The sequence below is a fragment of the Indicator indicator genome, chromosome 2, assembly GCF_027791375.1.
Source record: "Indicator indicator isolate 239-I01 chromosome 2, UM_Iind_1.1, whole genome shotgun sequence".
Lineage (NCBI taxonomy): Eukaryota > Metazoa > Chordata > Aves > Piciformes > Indicatoridae > Indicator > Indicator indicator.
In genome coordinates this window covers 6,489,464-6,511,312 of record NC_072011.1, presented here as the reverse complement: position 1 = coordinate 6,511,312, position 21,849 = coordinate 6,489,464, and the positions used below count along the sequence as shown (strand labels likewise).

General features: G+C 42.7%; 1 protein-coding gene across 1 annotated transcript; it reads left to right on the top strand.

Moving 5' to 3' along the window:
- Window positions 1-456: 456 nt before the first annotated feature.
- TBX18 (T-box transcription factor 18) lies at window positions 457-21,097 on the top strand. Its single transcript, XM_054398245.1, has 8 exons — window positions 457-736; window positions 1,590-1,773; window positions 3,302-3,403; window positions 6,406-6,577; window positions 13,107-13,274; window positions 15,585-15,649; window positions 19,086-19,180; window positions 20,373-21,097. Exons 1-8 carry the CDS (start codon window positions 457-459, stop codon window positions 21,095-21,097), a joined length of 1,791 nt encoding a protein of 596 aa, XP_054254220.1.
- Window positions 21,098-21,849: the final 752 nt, after the last annotated feature.

The window sequence follows — 21,849 nt, the reverse complement described above, 5'->3', positions numbered from 1 at the left end:
CCGCCGTCGCAGTGACACTAATGAGCGAGTTCTTCCCACCGGTCTCCTGCCTGGAAGTGCTGACAGATCAAGGCAACAAATTTCAATTACAAGCCCTAATTTGTGTCCGCAGAGCGTTTGTTACCCATGTCAGTCCTGCCTGGCCCATCAGACGGGGCAGAACGTGGAGGAGGAGGAGGGGGAGAGAAGGAGAGCCTCTGCAGAAAGGAATAGACTTTTTTTTTTTCCCTCTTTTAAAAAAACCACCCCCCCTAAGAAAAAAAAAAACCCAAATAACAACAACAAAAAAAAAACTTGGCTGATAACTCGGATTTAAAAAGAAAGGCGAGGAAAAGCCCCAGCCCTTTGCCTGCGCGGTTGGGAGAACGGGAGGGCGGCCGGCGCGGCTGGCCGGACGCGGGTGCCGGTGCCGGCGGCCTCGGCGCGTCTGGATGCGCGGGCTGTAGGGGGGCGGGCATGGCCGACAAGCGGCGGTCCTCGCCCGGCACCACCATGAGCCTAAAGGCTCACGCCTTCTCCGTGGAGGCGCTCATCGGGGCCGAGAAACAGCAGCAACAGCAGCAGCCGCCGCCGCTGCCGCGGCAGCCCAAGCGGCGGAAGCTGGGCGCCGAGGACGAGGCGGCAGAGGACGAAGGCGGCAGCGGGTGCTGTGCCAAGAGCTCCGCTGCTGCCGCCGCCGCCGTCGGCAGGACCTGCGGCGACATGGAGCTGGGCTGCGCCGCCCGCGCCCCCGCCGGTGAGTGCCGCCCCGCGACCTGCCGCTGCCCGCAGCCGCCGCTCGCTCGGGAGGCCCGTTCTTCCGCCCGGGCTCCGGCTTCCATCTCCCTCAGCTCGCACTCGTTTCCTCATTATTTCTTCTACTTTTCCATACTGCATGGACAATCTCCCCCAACCTTGCCGCCGGTGTAGCCGCTTAAAACTCGCGGGGCTTGCCGGCCCCGGTCGGCGGCGCGGAGCAGGGCGGCTGTCGGCCGGGGTTGTCCGTGCCGCAGCGCGGTGGAGCAACAGCTGGAGGCTTGTTTCCGAGGAGGCGGGAAGAGCGCTTATACAATACATACGTATATGTGTACTGCTACGAGTGTATATGTAACAGCGTGTATGTGTGTATATATATATATACAAAACATATGTATGTGTGTGTGTGTGCGTGTGTGTCTATGTCTGTAATTTACTGTATACGGACGGGACTGCACTTTGACGCTGCGGGGGCAGAAGGCCGCGGCCGGCGCCGGTTGCGCTAAACGCCGCAAACGAAACGCACCACCGGCCTCGCACCACGGACCCAAAGCCGCGCGCTTGGGCCCGGTCCGGGTTCGCTGCACGTTTGCTCTGGCCCGGGCCAGGTCGGCGCCAGTGCTGGGGGCGGCTGGTCCCTGGGATCCACGTCGGGGAGGCCCTCTCGCCGCCTGGCGCTCGGGTCTCCCCAGGGCCTGGCCCGCAAGGCCGTGCCCGGGCCCGTCGCAGCCCGTCAGCTCTGCCGGACCGGTGCGGTGTCGAGTCGGCGGGGCCCGGCTCGGGCAGTGGGAGCTCACCGGTGTGGAGGGTCCCACGTTCCCACACGCTTCCTCAGCTCTGTGCTTTCTCTGCAGGCGGCTGCGAGGAAGGGTTCCTGGCGGGCTCCCCTCCCGCGTCCCCCGGCGGCTCCCCCAAGGGTTCGAGGCCCAGCTCACCGCTGCCCACGCCGCAGGCGCCGCGAGTGGACCTGCAGGGAGCCGAGCTCTGGAAGCGCTTCCACGAGATCGGCACCGAGATGATCATCACCAAGGCAGGAAGGTAACGGGCACCCGCGGGGTTTTCCCGGGGCGGTCGGGCACATCAAAGCGGGTAAACCCGGGGGGAACCCCCCAGATTTACGAGGCAAGTAGATGGCGATAATTTTAGATGGGCACAGGAGCATATGGCGTTTCGGGTTTCCTGTTCATTAGGGCCAGAGCTGGGACCGCCGTGTCCTTCTGAGGGGAAAGTTTTCCCCTTTCCAGTGGATACACATGGTGAAAACCTGGGTAGTATAAAAGTATCTGAACTTATTAGAAATTACAAAAACATATTTTATTGAAGCCATATGCTCCCCTCTACGTTTTCAGAGAGGCTTTATTAATGATTGAAACGCGGTCTTCAGCAGCACAAAGCAACATTTGTCTTAAGAGAGTCCAGTCGGGGAATTTGTTTTATCTTACAGGTGCACTGAAATAACAGCAAAAACTAGTTAACCGCAGTCAGCTTCACCCTCCTCCCTCCTGCTTATTTAGAAATAGCAGAGATAGGATTTTTCTTTCCAATAACGACTTCTAATTGATTTATATATATATATGTAACAGCGGCAAATACTGAATAAACTGGAATGGCTTTCAGGTTTATAAAAGGCAGAAAAGTACCATTCATTACCTTGCAGCCGGCTCGTCACTAGGACGTTTCTTTTTTTGGCTTCAAGAATGAGCTTTCTTGACAGAAGGCATGCCAAGCATGAGCTAAGAAGTGCATTTTTATGTTAAAACCTCTGAATCGGTTAATTACATCATTTTCTTTGCAGAAGGATTTAAATCGTGAACATTTGGGTTTTGTTCTTTTTGTTTCTTTGTTGGCTTTTTTGTGTGTTGTTTTTTCTTTCCTTTTTAGAAATTACCTCGTAGATTTGTTTCTGCTTTCAATAAGGAAGTTTTACTATACCTTTCAAAGGCAGAGTAGCTCTTGCACTTCACCTTTAGTAAGTTGCAGACAGGAAGTCCTGTCTCAATAAATACCATATTGTTGGGTTACAGCATGGCACTTCGGCTTTCATAAAACGGCATCCTTGCAGTGTTATAATTGTATCGCTGTGCTCTCTAATTTGATGCTACAGAAATGATACACCATTTGCTGCTGTCAGTTGAAACTTCGGTAGTAGTTTGCAGTTCTTAAGGATTGGTCGCCCTGGGCATTGAGGTGGTGTTTGCACATCTTCAGAAACCTATTTCTAGTTAGTATCTCAAATGGGCATCTTTAAATGCCTGTACTGCTGAAGTCAAGTCCCCAAACCAAGTGATTTACTGTCTAACAATAAAAGTTGAAATGATGTGGTAATGGCTGTACTCCCAAAGCGTATCTCAAAACATATGAAGCATTGTTCAAGTAAATGCACTTTAGAAATCTGTTTTGACATATCGAATGGGCCATTTCATGTCTGTGTAACTATAATCGTCCAAAAGGACTCTGTAGCCTAAAAGGAAGAACGAGAAAAATCCCACGAACCAGTTACTTTTCCTAAACAACCATTCCCGAGTCTGTTTCATATTAAACATGACCTCTCTCTTTCTATGTTCAGGCGGATGTTTCCCGCAATGAGAGTGAAGATCTCAGGTTTAGACCCACATCAGCAGTATTATATTGCTATGGATATTGTGCCAGTGGATAACAAAAGATACAGGTATGGTGACTTTTAAGGAAAAAAAAAAAAACATAGGATGCAAGCCTTAGGGAGCTTGGCTATTGCAAGAAAGCATTAACACTACATGAATTAGCAGAAGGTTGGGTTTAACTCTCCTTCAGATTCGTATTTTTATCTCAGTGTATTAAAAAAAAAAAATTGTGCTGAGCATGCAAAATCAGCTAAAATTCCTGTTGAAGCTCTTCATACATGTGCCTCATTTTTTAAGTGTGCTGGGGGCAGATGCTCAAGTTTTGGCTTTCAGAGAGTGCGGTTCTAGTGCGGTCAGGAAATGTTACCCTATTTTATTCCTCATCATGTTAGTGGGAATTATTTCCTATTAACAAACAGATACGAAAATGCACTTATTTTCGGTGCCAAATGTCATTAATGTTAATTAATAACATTAATAGCCTTTAATGGCTGTGGTAATTTCAGGCCGTACCTGGAAAAATTTCTACAGATCTTGAACAGAAAGTAGTAGAATGTAAATAACTGGCAATTTTATGCTGGGGGGAAATTTTCAACCCGCCACAATGGCACATAACCTTTCTTGGTGGTGCTTCAGACTGATTACATAATTTAATTTAAAAGCTGGTCATCTCTCACATATTTGGTTGCTTAGGTTCACAAAGGGTAATGTTTCTGATTATTGTTTTTAAAAGAATTCATGGCATTACTGTCTGAAGAATGATGTGAGGAACGAAAGTAGTTCCCTGAACATTTGAGAGTAGGAATTAGATGCTGAACCTCACACTACTTTGAGGGCAGTCCTGTGGTGGGGAAATTAGTTGACTCTGCTGAAACTGCTGGTCCTGCAGAAATGCTTGCCGGATTGGGCCCACAGCAGTTACTGCTGTGAGTTGTAGATCGTTTGTAGGTCCTGCTTTAGAGATCTCATGCTCTGTAGTAGCCAGGAGCCTGGCCAAGTAGTTCAGTGGACGCAGGATCAGGTCCTTACCAATTGCTGGTTTGATTGTTTCAACCCTATACTTAGTATGATGTAGGGAAAACCACAGCAGATGTGATTGTAGAACCAGGAATATTTCAGACTAAGGCTCAAGACTAGTTGTAGGAATGCTGCCTTGTTTCCATGCTCCTTTGTTTCCTAAGCAAGCACTGCCCTGTGTTTCTTCTGGGTCCTTACCTCATTCCTTTTCTCATATGATTTGTAAGACATTTCTTGGGACCATTTTAGGTTTTGTGTTTTTTCAGTAAGGTGCAGATAATGGTCCTGAGGATGTCCAGTAAGTTAGGGGAGGCTTTCCTGACAGTACCATAGAGAAAAAAATGCCTTTTTTGGGGGGGGCCAGAGTAGTACAGCTCAAACAAAAGCCCTTGTCAGGCTTTGTGTTGCATGTGTGCATTTACTTTGCAATCCAAGTGCAGCATTCTTAGAAGGTCTGAGCAATTACTTAATTGATAGAAAAAGCCAGGTAAATATTCCAAACTGAATACAAATATTAATCTTAACAATTAAAAACAGTTACGTTGAATATGAGCTGTTTAAACCTTATTCCAATGAAAGTAAATATGGACATTACTGAGCTGCACTGCCTGCCCAATATGATGTGTGGTGCCCAGATAACTGCAGTAGCTTAACAAAAGTTCTGTGAAGGGCATTATTTCCTTAGTTGGCGAGGTTAGATTTCTGTACTGTCTACTGTACTGTGCCTTTAGCTTCCCACTAAATACTAATGTTTCATTTTGTGCTTGATTCCACTTTTCATTCTTTTCTGTGCAATCTGTGATTTTTTTAAATTTTTTTTTTTATTGGTGAAACTCATTTTACCTTTGGCTTTACAAACTGCTGTGCAGATCTTTAGATCTGAAAGATGTAAGAGCAGTTGAGATATGGAGCCTGGTCTTCAGCTGTCATAACAGATAGCAAAACTAAATGGAAATGAAGAAAATAACAACTAGTTCTAGATCTCTAGAAAAATGGGACCTTTTTTAGTAAATATTTTGAAGCTCAAGCTGTTGCTCAATATTTTGTGTATTTATGATTTTATTTACTTTTGCAGGGAAAGTACTTATTTAGTATAACCCAATAAAAACAAAATAAATCAAAAACATTACAACACTTGGCTGTATGATATGGAGTTGAGAATTTATCTCAAGGAGAGGGTTTTACCCCCATTCTAGATCTTACTTTTACAGCTTGATATGAGTTATATGGAGCAATGCATGTATTGGATCATTTTGTTTTCATTCCCGATTATGTTGTTTGTCTTTTTCTAATAAGGAATTGGATTGGGCAAACAAATGATTTGATGAAGTCTTTCTTGTTTAAATTTTAAAATACAGCTGACTTACTGGAATTATACTGGACTTGAAAAAAAAAAACTTTAACATTTTAATTAATGGTTTTTAAACTGTACTGTGAAATGACCGCCTTCAAAATAAATCTTCTACCAAAGCAGGCAGTGTTTTTATTAGAAAATTACTTTATCAGCGTTGGCCTACCAAATTAAATGTGGTCTGTGTTTTTTTCATTTTTAAGCCTTTCTGCATCACTGTTCAAGAAAATGAATACGGTCTTGCAGAAGTAAGACATAGTTTCATTATTTTGAACATTCATAATGTTCTTTCTTTTCAATAACTTTATAATTATATTCGACTCACCATGTTAAGTCTTCCAAACATGGAGTCCTATTCAATTTGATAAATGAAGAACTATGTTCTTCCCTGTTTGCCGATTCTTGTGCAGAGCAGAGCTGCGGCAATCAATGAATTGACACCAGCTTAAAGCTCAGTGTAGAGCCTAGTGTGAAGGCTGTTACTGATTTGAAGACTCAGGGCACAGCAGAGAGCAGTTTTTGACTTTACTTTTGCAGGTAACTGTGAAGCAAAGAACCCCCAACTTCAATTTATTGTCCTTTCATATTTCGTTAATTGTTGAGTTCTTGCAATATCTATGGCCCTTAATCCACTAACACTGAATGGGTGTGATATAAATTATTTTGGTTTTGTGGTTGTAAGTATTTGTTTGCTTTTTGTAGGTACGTTTATCATAGCTCCAAGTGGATGGTGGCTGGTAATGCTGACTCCCCCGTACCGCCTCGTGTTTATATTCACCCTGATTCACCTGCCTCTGGGGAGACGTGGATGAGACAAGTGATCAGCTTTGACAAACTGAAGCTTACCAATAATGAGCTGGACGATCAAGGGCATGTGAGTACTTGCTCTTCTGCAGTATTATATGTAGGCACATTGCTCAGCCCTGAAAGACTCTGACATACAGTTTTCAGGGGGCCAGAAACAGGCTTGACTTTTCAAAGCTGTTTTGGAACTTTACCATCCTGATCTAAAATCTGCTTACTTTCTATTCTGATAATTAACTGCTTATTAGAGCCTGCTGTTTTACTCCTGCCTCAAGAATGGAGCTCCATCTGCAAAGTAAGACTTTACAAGGCTAAATTGCCTAGTACGAAGGGGCAGAGTTGCTCTCGTGTTTTCCCACCGAGTGTGTTAGTCGCAACTTGTGCTCCGATCAAAAAGGATGCTGAAATTCACAAGTGGCTAGGAGAAACATTAATAGTGTGTAATAACTTCATGTGAATAAAAATACACTTAACTATTTTCTTAACCTAAACATTTGTGTGAAATCCCAGGAGGTGTTAATAATTGCAGTCAAAAGCGAACAACATGGGAGCTGGGTTCGCTCTGATAATGATTTATTGCATACCTTATGAAGCAAGACCCTTTCACAGCTGAGGCTCATTACTTCTGCAAAAACTGGCGAAGACGTATGCAGTATGAGTGTTCTGTTTGCAAGTTCTAAATTGTTTAGTTATGACATTATCTAATGTGACAAAATGTGTTATGTTAATATTTCCTTTTCTCTTCGAAACTGTTGAAACATGACAGATGTAAGCCAGTATCTTTCCAGCAACCCCTCAAATAGTTTTGCTTGACACTTTAGTAAATAATTAAAAAATGAAAATTGTTTTTAGCCAGGGTGAAGTCTTTTAATGTTGCAAAGACCTGTAATAAATGGCAAATGTTGGCTTCCTTTCAGAAGGAACATCGAGTTCCACGTGGTAGAGTTTTAAAATGTTGGAGGCAGGTTTTGAGACAGGATATGGATTCCATTGTCCTTAGCGTAGCCTAATTCATTAATCAGGATACTTTCTCCTTCATGGAAGGGGGTTAAGGAAAATGTACCTGGCACAGGGTACAAAAATACTTCTTTGCATTTTTCAGTGTTGTTGTACTTCTGTAATACTAAGCTAGGTATTTTGTCCATATGTAGTCCAATTCTTAGTATAAGATGTTTTCTCCCCCCACTTGTGTTTGCAAAGGAGATTAAGGTGAGACTCTGGTCAAATTTTGCAGGAGTTACAGATTTTCTGTTGCAGAAGCAGGAATACAGGAGACTGGCTGGGCTGAGCTAGTGAATGGGATAACAAGGATTAAAAAACCTCCCCTTGGTGTTTGTAATTCTATTGCACTCTTTCTTAAAAGGAATGTGGAGGTAGCCACATCTCTTAAGTTAGCAGTGCTTTTCTTCAGGGTTGTAAGAAAGATGTTTTGTGTTGCTTCTTTCCAGAATTAGAGTTGTGAGGTCTCATTTGACAGGGTCTGTTTGCATAAAGGTTCCTTTAGTTTCCCAGGATTTGTGTATTTGCAGCTCTCCTGAACTTGGAATTGCTTTCTCTGAGTCTTGTGTCTTTTGCAATGGCTTTAAAAAGTGATGTGGATGCGAATGGTCAAATGTCACTTTTCCAACGGAGAACAGGTTGGCTGGATTTTGTACTCGCTCATTTCAGAGGGATGAGACATGGTACCATGGTCCACCCGTGCACTCGCAGTCACAAACTGCCCTGTGATAAAATCTCAGCTATGCAGAGAATTGTATTGCTGTATTTTCCATCCCAGATCTTAACTTTGTTTTTGTTCCGAACTGAAACCTGTGTAGTGTACACAGCACGCCATTATTCATAATGTGAGGGGATATAAATTTTCTGGTCTTCAGTTAAGTGTTTTGATTTGGAAACCGGTGAAGGCGAAGCCCAAGTAGAGTGATTTGAGACACATTGAACTGATTCAGACCTACGGCGCTGCCCCTCCTCCCCAAAATGGAAATTTTAAGTATTAAAATAAAAGGACAAAAGAAAGATGACTGCAAAATAATTTTGTATTTCTCAAATCTGGGAAATTGCAAACATGTCATTCATAATTACCGGAAAAGGCAAAAGCAGAAAGCAGAAAAGTCTCTTCCAATGGGTACATACTTTCTTTTAAAGCTATGGTAGTGTGGAATGCTGTATTGAAAAAAAGCTATGTAGCCTCTGAATGCCTCCAGCAATAATGGAAAACGAATAATCATATTTTGTGATGAATATAAAAAGCAATTGTTTCTCATAAGCAGGAAGGAACCGTTTTTCTCCAGAGCGTACCAGGGGAGGGATGGGGGATTACAAGAGCTAGGGGTCAAGGCTGTACTGTCCCTCAAATATTTGATTTTACATCAAGTGTTCTGACTCTCCCACCTCCGTATGGGAGATGGAGTATAATTTAGATTATTAGAAAGTCAGTGGGTTTTTTTCTCCTCCTTAAGCAGAATGACTCAGAGAAGCTTCAGTGGGGTCTCTAAACTCCCCTATCATTCCTCCAGCAGTTCAAGCACTGTCAGGCTTTAGCTGTTGTTCTTTGAGTGTGTCTTCCGTGCTGTCTGGTTGTAGGGCTTTAACCCTTGTTGAAATTCTTTCTTTTTCTCTTCCTGTGCTCCACAGAAGTGTCAGCTTTTGCAGAGTTTGTGTGTTAAAATCCCAAGGCCGGGCTTTGATCTTGCGGGTGTTGAGAACAGGGAGCTTGCATGAGATCAGTCCAGAGCCCTTTTACCTATTCTAGAGTATTGATTAGTAGAGTCAGTGAGAGAAGTGACCCATGTCCATGGGAACGGGGACAGTATTTGCAAACAGATGCTAAGGTAGTATTCCTGTGCAGTATTTATATTGTGGTAGTAGTCTGTGGTAGCCAGCTCCTCTTGGCTTCTTGTGAAAGGAGATCAGCCATCTCTTAAGACAACTTGCTTTGCTGCTTGAACACTTTCTGGGCTCCATGCTGTCGGCTGCTATTTTCATCAGTATTTTGAGTGGGAGTTTGTGACAATGTAATCTTACAGTGCTGTTCTGCAGAGAGATTTTGAAGTACATCTGCACGTAGGACACTCTGATACATGGATTCCACTTGCAGGCTGAGGAGATCAAGCGGAATTTATAAGGCTATGTTTTCCTTGTGTGTTTTTGATCTCAAAAATTAGTCCCAGGGTGAATTCCCAGCTTTGGAAAGATTGCATGCTTATAGTGGCATGAAGGCCTGGTGACATCCGTAAGACGCACACTGTGGCATTTGTCTCTTCCATCTGAGTTGCAAAGGTAAGGAAAAGTAAACCTTCATTTTGCAGTTGACACTGAGCAGTGTGTGGTCTGGGCACTCTTTATTAATGTTCCTCATCCCTCTCTCATCTGTGGAGTAAGTGCTGCCTTGTAAAAGTAGTCTTTCCCTTTGGTGGGTTAAAGCTGGCTGATTTCTCTATTTTGATGCCTTTTCTTTTTAATCTGACTTTCAGTAGAGGGGAAAAGTCAATATTTTTTAATGCTATTTTCCCTGCTTTTCAGCTGATTAGTTTTTGATGCAGAGGAACATCTTTTAACTTTTAGTGAAAATGAGGCTGTTAGCGTGTTAATTGTTCCTTGGTGGTTGGTGTGTTGGTTTGGTTGGGGGTTTGTTTTGTTGCTTTTTTTTTTTTCCCATTTGAAAATGGGGTGAGGCTGGAAGCATAGACAGACTGTTAGTCTGCCCAGAGCTGGCTCCAAGTAGCAGGATCTGCTTACAGGCAATGGGCAGTTCTTGTCACAATGAAAAGCTGGGAAACATCAGCATTTGCACTTGAAGTTTTTTTCTTTGTGAAGAGGGAATCTGTGCTTCTTCGCCATGCAAACTTCCCTGCCTGCAGAAAGCTTGGGCTTTGAGAGGAGGATAAAGGAGGATTTTTGGTGAAAACAGCATCAAGGTGAGGATCATGCCATTGATGGGGATGTGACTGGGCCATCTCTGCACTGCCAAGCTGGCAGAGGATTGGCATCTCCCCTGTGAAAGAGTCAGGCTCTTGCTTCTGCTGGCTGTGACATTTGTGTCACGGTGGTACCCAAACTCAGATTTAGCTCTGAGGCCTCATCATGGCAGCATCTCTCAGAAACCATATTGTGAAGGTAGTCCTGAAGGTAATCTGAGTTTTGTCTGTCTGTGGGTGTCTTGGCTGCCTTTGCTCTGCCAGCTTGTTGCCTTGCCCTGCTGCCTACCTGTGCGCTCTCTGCTGCAGTGTCTTCCATCTGATAGTGATGTCTTGACAGCTGCTGTGGTCAATAATTTTGCCTTGGGGGGAAGAGGTTTATTTCCCCACAAAGTGTTTTGGTTGTGCCCTGTGAGGAGTTTGTAGAGCGAGACAGGATCTTCAGCTGTGAATTGAAAAGTGATGCTGGTTTGTGTTTAGTAAGACTTCTTCTGGCTGTTGGTTGTTTTTTTTTTTTTTTTTTTTTGTTTTGTTTTGTTTTTATTGGTGGCTTTTAAGGGTATAAAGGGAAAGTTCTTACTTCTGTAGATAAACTATTTGATCCTATTTGTGCTGTTAAATGTGCAAGCACCGTGACCTGAGCTTTTCCTTCACATCAGCTTTAGGTGATACTTGGAGATGCTTAGAATAATAGAGATAAACTGTTTCCAAAAGTGGTTGTGGCATCTCCCTTTCCTTTCATGCCCTCTCTTTGTAGTGTTGCTCTTTAATTCTCTGCACTTAGGAACGATTTACTTAGAATTCAGAGTAGTGATCATTAACAAAGATCCCATTGTACAGGGCATGCTACAAAATAAACAACTAAACATTTTTTTGGTGTGGATTAGCTGATCCTCCCAAGAGTGTGTCAGCCCAGGAAATGTCAGCAGAGTGCAGAGCCAAGCCAGGTTGCTCTTAAGAGCTGACAAGAGGCAGTTTAGCTGTAATAGCCATCCAGATAAGCAGTGGGAAGTGTTCATCTCCGTGTTGCTGTGGCATCACTTGGTTCTGATACATGAGCTGTTTGTAGCTCTCTGGGTTATCGTTGTGTATGGTTAAGTCCAGCATGTGGGCAAGAGGTGGTTTGCACTGCAGAGTTGATGGGGATTGAGGTGGGAGCAGAACATGGCATGCTCAGTGGCCCTGAAGCAAACGGCAAGGCACAGAATGGACAGTGGACCAGAGCTTTCCTTGATATTTTTTTTTTCTCCTGTTGCACCAGTAACTCCCCTGGTGTCACTGGGTGTTCACAGAAAAACAGGGTCAGGAATGTGCTGTCCTCTCTGCATTTTCATTTTGTACATCTTTGCCAAAGGAAAACTGAAAGGACTGTTGTAAAAGAGAATACATGGTTGCAAGATAAAAATCTTGCTCTGTGCAAGATTTCAGAAACTGGGAAAAGGCTTCATATGAGAACATCATAGAGCACTCCCAGAGCAAATTAATTGGAGCCTGTGATGTCACTGTCAAAAACCTTAGTTACAGGCTAATAAAACCCCTGATTAGCCAGAGACTTGGCTTATCCACAACAAGGTCATGTCATCTGGCCAGGACCAAGTGTTCTAAGCTAGCCAAACTCTGGTTTATCCAAATGAATGTAATGTCCTCTATGTCATTTGGATGAATGAACTTCCATGGTGTCTGGCATAGGGGCTCTGTTGAGTGCCTGAGCACATGCACATTCTGAGGCTACTCAAGGAGCAGGAAATTAAAAAGCTTCCCCTGAATGTTGATTAGGGGTTCCACAGGCCAATAGCCATGCGACTATTTATTTATCGAGTTACTAATTTCTTAGGCCTTCCAACAATAATAGTTGAGCTTCCAAATTTTTTTTTTCCTTGAAATCTCCTATTTTAGTAGTGGTTAGCTGAAGTGGAGTAAAACAGAGGAAAAAAAAAAATCTGTACTTTAAATATCCTCTAAAATTTCACAGCAATAACAAGAGGTATTTTGGTGCTTAATTTATGCACTGTGAGTTCATATACTTGCTGTAATATCCTTGTTATAATTTATTCTTAATTGAGTTTTTGTGTGCTGGGAGAAGTTTCTGTATTGATATTCATTGTCTGTATTACAAATATAGGTTTATTAACACTTTAGAATTTTGGACTTTGGTATTATTTTACTCTCAAGTTTCTGCTGCTTTGGCATGTGAGAGGCTCTGCTTGTGTTCAAAACAAGATATGTTTCCAGTCTTCAGGAAAAAAAAAAATCTCCAAGCATATCCTGAAGGTTCCAAAAACAAAAGGCAAATGCTGCTGCTATTAATCCTGTTAGATCAAATCCAGGCTCCAGTGGAAAAAAAAAAACAAAACTTTCTAAGTCCAGCAGGACCAGGACTTCCCTCCTGATTTTATTTATTTGTTTATTTATTTATTTATTTGGAATTAGGCTCAATTGAGCCAGTCTTTGAATGTGGAGCTCCTGAGTCGTAATTTTTAAATGCTTAGAATTGGCAATAACATAAATGCACAGGGATTAGACTACTGTAATAAGAACCTTCAGAGGTTAAAGAAAACATTTGATTTCCAGTAAGTGGCTTGGTAAACACATACCATAATCTGTTCCAAAAAGCTATTAGTCCTGAAACAGCGGGGTTTCCTTTCTAATAAATGTTATCTTTTTCCTTTCATGACTGCATAGATTATCCTTCACTCTATGCATAAATATCAGCCGCGTGTCCACGTCATCCGAAAAGACTGTGGAGATGATCTGTCCCCCATCAAGCCTATCCCTGCAGGAGAAGGAGTGAAAGCTTTCTCCTTTCCAGAGACAGTTTTCACTACTGTCACAGCGTATCAAAATCAACAGGTAACTTGGGCTTCCTGCTTGGCACTTGACAGGCTTTTCAGAGTAGACCAAGGAAGTAACAGATAGGAGCACCTCTGCTACAAAGACAGGCTGAGGGAGCTGGGGTTGTTCAGCCTGGAGAAGAGAAGGCTCCAGGGAGACCTAATAGCAGCCTTCCAGTACCTGAAGGGGGCTACAAGAAGAATGGAGCGACTGTTTACAAAGGCCTGCAGTGATAGGATGAGGGGCAATGGCTTTCAAACTAGAGAAGAGCAGATGACATTGGACATTAGGAACAAGCTCTTTACCATGAGGGTGGTGGAACATTGGAACAGGTTGCCCAGGGGAGGTGGTTGAAGCCCCATCCCTGGAGATGTTCAAGTTGAGGCTCGACAGGGCTCTGGGCAACCTGATCTAGTTGAGGATATCCCTGCTGACTGCAGGGGGGGTTGGACTAGATGACCCTCAGAGGTCTCTTCCAACCCAGACCATTCTATGATTCCATGAAAAGTGGATATTTTTGTTACACTAACTTTTAAAAAGCTTTGTCTAAACTTTTTTTTTGTATTACAAGTAGCTTTCACTGGTAGTATTGCAGCAGCACCTGGAGGCTACAGCTGAGACTTCAGGCTGTGTGGGCTATATGCTGCATATAAGAAGTCATCATGCAGTTGAATTAACATAGGTAATAGTCTTAATTATAGATAACAGCATTGAAGATCCAGGCAAAGAGCAGTCTAATTTTTAAAGGTGTTTTTGTACCTTAAGTGTCAATACATGTCTGGATAGACCTTTTAAAGCACTTTTGGTCCTGATTGCAGTGGCATTAACAGGGAAGCTGAGAGCTGAAGCAGGTTGCAGTCGTTTCCATTAACTGCACTCAGCACATGTTATTGACTGTAGTTTATCTAGGTTCACACAGATTCAAGGCCAAAAGTAAACTGCAGGTTGTGTGACTCCAATGTGTGGCTCTTATTACCACTTTTTAAAGTATTAACATACATAGCCATAACCATAGTTAGTGTTGTGATGTTTTATTAATTTCCCCCCCCTCTCCTCTGCCCTGGTGAGACCTCATCTTGAGTACTGCGTTCAGCTTTGGGCTCCCCAGTTTAGGGGGGACAGGGATCTGCTGGGGAGGGTCCAGTGGAGGGCTATGAGGATGATTAGGGAACTGGAGCACTGCCTGATGAGGAGAGGCTGAGGGACCTGGGGCTTTTTAGTCTGGAATAAGAGAATACTGAGAGGGGATTTAATAAATGTTTATAAATATCTGAGAGCTGGATGTGAGAAGGGAGGGGACAGGCTCTGCCCACTTGCTCCCTGTGATAGGACAAGGAGCAGTGGATGTAAGCTGCAGCACAGGAAGTTCCACCTCAACACAAGGGGGAAGTTCTTTACTGTAAGGGTGACAGAGCACTGGAACAGGCTCCCCAGAGAGGTTGTGGAGTCTCCTTCTCTGGAGACTTTCAAGGCCTGTCTGGATGCATTCCTCTGTGACCTGAGCTAGATTGTATGGTCCTTCTCTGGCAGGGGGATTGAACTCAATGATCTCTTTGGGTCCCTTCCAACCCCTGACATCCTATGATCCTGTGAAGTTTTTGGAGGTGTCTTTACAGAGAGAAGAGCAGAGGAGCTGTGTAAATACTGACATAAAAATATTAGGTGCCTATGCCATTCATTTAAATAAATTGCAAGTATTTTTGGGTTGGTTTGCTGTTTTATTTTTATGGAGGGTAATAGCCTAGAGATAATCTCTTTTCACATTTCCTTTCGACTCCTACAGAAATAAGATTTAATTTAAATTTTATTGCAGTTAAGCAGTATACTCTCTTAAGGGAAGAATGACATTCACCAGAAGGTTTTTTTCAAGAATTCCAATCTGCCATTTCACAGAATCACAGAATGTTAGGGGTTGGAAGGGACCTCAAAAGACCATCCAGGGATGTCCAACTCCCCTGCCAGAGCAGGATCACCTAGAGCACATCACACAGGAACACATCCAGGTGGCTCTTGAGTATCTCCAGAGAGGGAGACTCCACAACCCCCCTGGACAACCTGTTCCAGTGTTCTGTTACCCTCACAGTGAAAACATTTTTCCTCATGTTTACATGGATGTAGCATTAATTAAATGCCTATTAGCTTCACTGGAGATTTGCAAAACAGAGTGATCGGAAGACTGGACCTTATTTTGCTCTATTTCAGGACACTCAAACCACACAAATGTGAAGATGTTTCTACTCCACCATCAGCTTAATTCTGTCAGGTTAATAATTTTGTGCATTACTTGGGTGAATTTGCTGGTAATAATTTCTTCAATCACTTTCACAGATAACTCGTCTGAAGATCGACAGAAATCCATTTGCCAAAGGGTTTAGAGATTCAGGACGTAACAGGTAGGTGTTGAGGAAGGAGGTGGGCTTGTTACTGCTAACAGGATTGGGTTATGAAGGCTGGTCAAAGGACTTAGACTCCTAGAGGGAACACTTAGGTTTCCCCAATAATGCTCTCTATGGTGGGCTCCTGTTCCTGCTCCTCTAACCTTCTAGGTCAATGGATTAGCACACAGCTTGACTCAAGTACTCAGATTTCCTTTTGATGGAAGCCAGGGCATACTGTGAAGGCTGCAAATGGAGTTAATGCCTACTCAGGTCTGTGATTTCAGGCTGCTCCTGAAATTGCTTTCTCCTAGCTGGAAGCAAAAATTATGGGTACCAGTGTCAAGCTATAAGCCCAGGCTTTTTTTTCCTGTAAGTGGCATTTAGTAAGGATGAATGACTTGTTTTCTCTTAAAAGTGGAAAAACTAGATTGCCTCTTGCAGTAACCTTATATTTAGTACACTTGCCCAGGAGGTGGGAAACCCGTGTTCAGCTGTGTCTTTAGCCTGAGGAGTTCTAAGTCCACATCTTGGGTGAATGCCTTTCATACTGTGCTACAGAGGACCTTGATATGAGCCCAGTTTCCACCTCTTCTGTTGTGGTTGGACTGACTAATTGCTTGTTCTCTTAATCCATGAATCTTTCAAAATAGCAATGGGGAATCTGAGTAGTGCAAAGTAGAGACTTGAGTGTAGTCCCATCTGCCAGTACTGATGAGGTATTTTGTCCAAAACCTGTTTAGTACAATATACTTAAGACTGTTACAAATTGTATGTTAAACCATTCCAGCTAAAAAAAGCAGCATTTAATTGTGGTGCTTATTACACATCAGTTCCAGTGACTGTATTGAGTTTGGTGTCTACAGCTGTTCTATTTATGACCCTAGCCTTGGAGAGAAGGAAGCAGACATAGCAGTGCTGGTAGGAATGCTCAGAGAGCTTTGTTGAGCTTCACTCTTAGTAGTGGCTACAGCATTAGAGCCTATTTTCTGCTATCACCAGAGTTACACAGATATTGAGACTGGACAGCAAATGAAAATAGTTTCTAGATGAACATTTATAGAAGGGGTGGGGTAGTTGTAAAGATTTACAGGAATTCACTCAAAGTAATTTTTTCACTTTGCACTCCACATTTGCTTCTCTCTTATGGTTTCTGTCTTCTAGCAAGAATCAGTTTGCCGTGTCCTGTCCTAGGGCCTGGAAGGGAGTCCCCCAAACCACTGTTGTAAATTAGAGTTTTATCCTCCTTTGTAACCTTGGTTGAAATTAAGTGAACAGTAGCTTCCAGATAAAAGCAGTGACAGAAGAAGCAAAATATGCTGTGTGTACTTGGGGAAGAAGAGAGTTGCTCTATGTGCCCTGTTTGGTAGCTCTCCATAGGCATTTGCAGAGCTATAAGATGAAGTACTTAAGGAGCCTCCTAAGCAGTGTGAAGCTCTGCCTCCTCTGAAAATTCTGAGTATAAGTGGAGTTAGAATTTCTTCCATAAAGTTACATGAAACAAGAGAAGATGCCCTTGAAAACAGGGAAGAACAAGTGATTCAGAGAAGTTTTGAACTGTGTTTAATGTGATGGGGCAGCCCAAGTATTACCCAAAGACAACACAGGTGAAATAAGAGTACTGCATCTGCAACCATGCAGATCCAGTTGCAGGACTAGGGATGTCTAGAGAGATTTTTTTTTTTGGGGGGGGGGGGGTTAACTATTAAGAATAAATTTGGTTCAGGCATCAGTATTTTTGGTTTCTTTGTACTAAGTGTGTTTGAGAATGCAGCTGAGATTTTGAATCGTGGAGGAAAATTTCTTTTAAAATTTAAATTACTGGTTCACTCAGTTGATTGTTGACTTACTCTGTTGTTAAACAATGAAAATCAGTGCTAAGATACTGTAATCTTTGTTGTTCTAGCCAGTGTATGTCTCACTGAGGCATTTTAGTCTGCAACAAAAGTGTAAAAAACCCCAAACAAACAAAAAACCCCAACAACCCACCCCTATGGTACTGTTATATGCAACCTTCCAATACTGTTTTAATTATTGCAGCTATTTTACTCTACACTGCTGCATGTCATAATTCTGTTTAATTAAAAATCTTCTCTTTCAGGTCATTCCTGTTCAGTCCCACAGGCTATTTTGCAGAAATCAGTAGCTTCACCTTTTAAAAGCATTCCCTGTGCATTTGCAAAGTGCAGCACAATTTATGTGCTGAGAATAGTTCCATTCTTCAGTTAGGCCTTAAGTTTGACCCTATAAAAACTTTTACTCAGGAGAGGACCAGAATTTCTCCCTTTTAAATACTTCAGGAAAAACATAACTGTTTTGTTAAATAAACTTGGCCATTTGATAGCATAAATGAGGGTGGTGATAAAATGTGGAAATTGCTCGAAGGCATCTTGTGTAAATTATCGCCTTGGCTACACTCCTCCAGGAGGTGGCTTTTATCTCTACTTTTAACTATAAATGAAAATTCACCATTACTGCAGAAAATGAAGGCTGTCTTTTTAGCCCAGGTTCGGCTAATGAAGACTTTATAAATGTTTCCTGACATAAGCTTGTGATCCTGCTGGCAATATGACAGGGAAGAAACGGTGTCAGAAGAACGTGCTGGTAGCTTCAAATTGGGCTCTTTGCATAATTTGAGCTTACAGAATGCTGCTGCTTAAAGGCTTGTGTTTGGTGTGTGCTTGATGCTGACACTTACCAGACCTTTGGGGCCCAGCAGCCAAAATTAACAGCAAAATTATACCTCTGAGGTGCATTACTCACAAAATTATGTCAGAAACCAAATGAGCCTTTACCTTCAGGAAACAGAGGTTCTGAGTACTGTCTTGCCACAATTTTCTACCCAGTTTTTTGTTTTGTCACAAGGGTGTTGAAAGAAAATGACAGAAGGCTTTTAGTTTCCAGTGGCATTTTGCTCAGCACGTTATAACCAAGACACAATATTGCTTTACACAGTTGGGTAGCAAAAAGAGCTGTACACCCAAGCCTTGCTCATGTTGTGAGGGTGATGTTTCCAGCTCATTGGTAATGACTGGGTATCCTGTTTTAATGGAAGTAGTCATTAGATCACCTCTTTCTTCTAGGCAGAAATAGGGGATCATCCCCTTGGCAGTTAGAGCAGTTGCTCTTAAGGAAATGTCGTATGGGGAAATATTTGATGTCATTTTAGCCATATCTCTCCTCTCAAATTACCTTCCTCAAAAGGCCAAAAGTATTGAAAAAGAGACCCAGACTTAGGGAGTTGGGAATTTCTTTGTGTGTTGACAGTGCAGTGGCTGCAGATCACAGTGATCTCATGGATAAGGATGTAAGACCCTCCTCTGAAAAGCAAAATGAACTTCAAAATAACAAATAGAAACATTTCAGGAGTATGGTTTCTGAGGTGAAATATCCAGAGACATGTAACAAAATGCGGCTTTCTTTCATGACACAAGGATATTTTTGTTCTAAATAGAATGGGTCTGGAAGCTCTGGTAGAGTCTTATGCCTTCTGGAGACCTTCTCTGAGGACACTTACCTTTGAAGATATACCTGGGATACCCAAACAAGGTAACAGTCCTGTTTGTGTTTATTCAAACCAAAAATGCATAAAAGTAGAGCCTGGTCCCTCATGCTTTACAAAATTCTAGGAAATTCTAGGTGTGTCACTTGTAGTGAAAAATTAACCAACCAACCCCAGTGCAGGCCAGTACCTCTCATCAGAGTTATTCTAAGAAAACTAATGCTAACTTAACCATTGTGGCAATAAAAATGTTAGGTTGTAAATATAATCAGACCAGATACGGAGATTTTTTAAGGGTGGAAAAACCTATTCCTTAGCATTATGCGCAGGCTAAACACTTGATGCAGAGATCATTTGTGGATTATGTCCATTGTACACATCCAAGCTGCAATGTAGGAATTAGTTTTGTGTTTTTAACAACAAAAAAAAAAAGGTATGAGAGGAGAAAAATCCTCATAAGTAATTAGTAAATAATAAACAATTTAATTGGTTTTCTTCTGTGGAAAGCTTTCCTGATCCTTAAAGACCTAAAAATAAAGCATTCAGCACTGCTATTTGTTAAGTAAAATAGTTTATTGATATCAGAATAACAGTTTGCAAACAGTTTGCTGCAAACCTAAACCTCCACCTACCCACTGGAAAAAAAAGAAAGCAGCCATGCACAGTACTCAGTCTGCACTTTTTCTGAAGTTTTGTTCTCAGCTTTTTTTTGGGTAGAAGTTGGAAATGAAGGAGTTGGAAAGGTTCTAAAGTTGTGAACCTTCCTGAAGTTGTTATGCTGTGAAAGCCTCTATGATTTGAGCTAAGGAGCTGCTGGTTCTGTATCTGGTGCTCTGACAGTGACAGTCAATGCTTGAAGCTCACTCCAGGCAAAAGCAGAGAACACAAAATTTGTCATTTTGAAGAAGGTTTCTGGTGATGTGGTGCTTAGTTTGGTATATCTTAGCTGCCATACAGTTTCCTCCTAATATCAGATAAAGAGTAGTTAGCTTTTTGGGCAGGAGCTCCAAGTATTGGGTGCTTGTTGCAAATGTATAACTTACTTTCTCTTTCTGGGTTGGGTTGTTTCATTAAAAGTATGCCTGTGCCATACACATCCCTTCCTTCACCCTCCCCTGATATTTTTTTAATTTGGGTCATGTTTAATGTCACAGGTTATTAGAAAAGACAAAGTCTTCATCTGGTCACCTAAGGGAGCCTCTCCCAGCGTTCTTCTTACTCTGTAATACTCTTTTCCAGGAAATGCAGGTTCCTCTACTTTACTCCAGGGATCTGGCAGTGGAGTGCCATCCACCCACCCTCACCTTTTGCCGGGCTCCCCTTGCTCCTCTCCAGCCTTCCACCTCAGTCCCAACACCAGCCAGCTCTGTAGCCTTGCTCCAGCTGACTACACAGCTTGTGCCCGCTCAGGCTTGACCCTGAACAGATACAGCACTTCTCTGGCCGAAACCTACAACAGGCTCACAAACCAGACCAGCGAGACGTTCGCACCCCCCAGGACTCCCTCCTATGTTGGTGTGTCAAGCAGCACAACTGTGAATATGTCCATGAGCGGCAGCGATGGGGATGCATTCAGCTGCCCGCAGACTGGCTTGTCGATGCAGATTTCAGGGATGTCTCCACAGCTCCAGTACATCATGCCATCCCCATCCAGCAATGCCTTTACCACTAATCAAACCCACCAAGGCTCCTACAACACGTTTAGACTGCACAGTCCCTGTGCTCTCTATGGATATAACTTTTCCACCTCCCCCAAACTGGCTGCCAGTCCTGAGAAAATCGTTTCTTCCCAAGGAAGTTTCTTGGGGTCCTCGCCAAGCGGAACCATGACGGATCGGCAGATGTTGCCCCCTGTGGAAGGAGTGCACTTACTTAGCAGTGGGGGGCAGCAGAATTTCTTTGACTCCAGGACCCTAGGAAGCTTAACACTCTCCTCTTCTCAAGTGTCTGCACATATGGTTTGATGAAGCCTTTGAGTAAAAGTACAGTGTGTTCGGTGTCTACAACGTATTTCTTTTCGGCATACGAGAGGACACTCGATGTAGCTTGTAAAGTGTGTGTGTGTATATATAATGTGAGAGGAAGTTTCACTGAGTTTCTGACTTGCTTGTGGCCAGATTATTCTCCTATTTTGAGTTACACAGAGTTCGCCGCAGCGCAGCCTGCTTTAGTTTGCTGGTATAATACACTTAGTTGTATAACACGTTGAGACATATGCAACAAATTAAGGAAGACTTCCTCCCCTTTCCCCCCCCTCCTCTGTTCTAACCCCTTTAAAGAACAAAATGACACTTGGAGTATTAAACAACACAAACAAGCCCACTTACATTTCCTATAGTACTAGTGAGTTTCTTTAAAACATTCATACAAGGATAAACTGATGCACCAAAGGCATTTTGTTAGTTGTTTTCTTTTTTCTTTCTCTGTTATAAGGGATATGAAGGGTATTTGGACTTTCAAGTGGTAAGCATCAAGCATCCAGCCTGAAATAGAAGTTTAGCTAATGGATTATTTACAAAACAAACAGAAAGTTTAGTTTGCCTTCTCATGATACTCTGTTTTTAGCTTATTGAGGGCACAGAATTCTCACTAGGATTTTTTTTTCTTTTTCAGTATTAGTATAGATTTATGGTTAGGCATTTGAAGAAAAATAGTGAAAATTGTGGTGATAGGAGTAACTTAAATCAACAGCAGAAGCAGCAGCATTCCTTGCTAC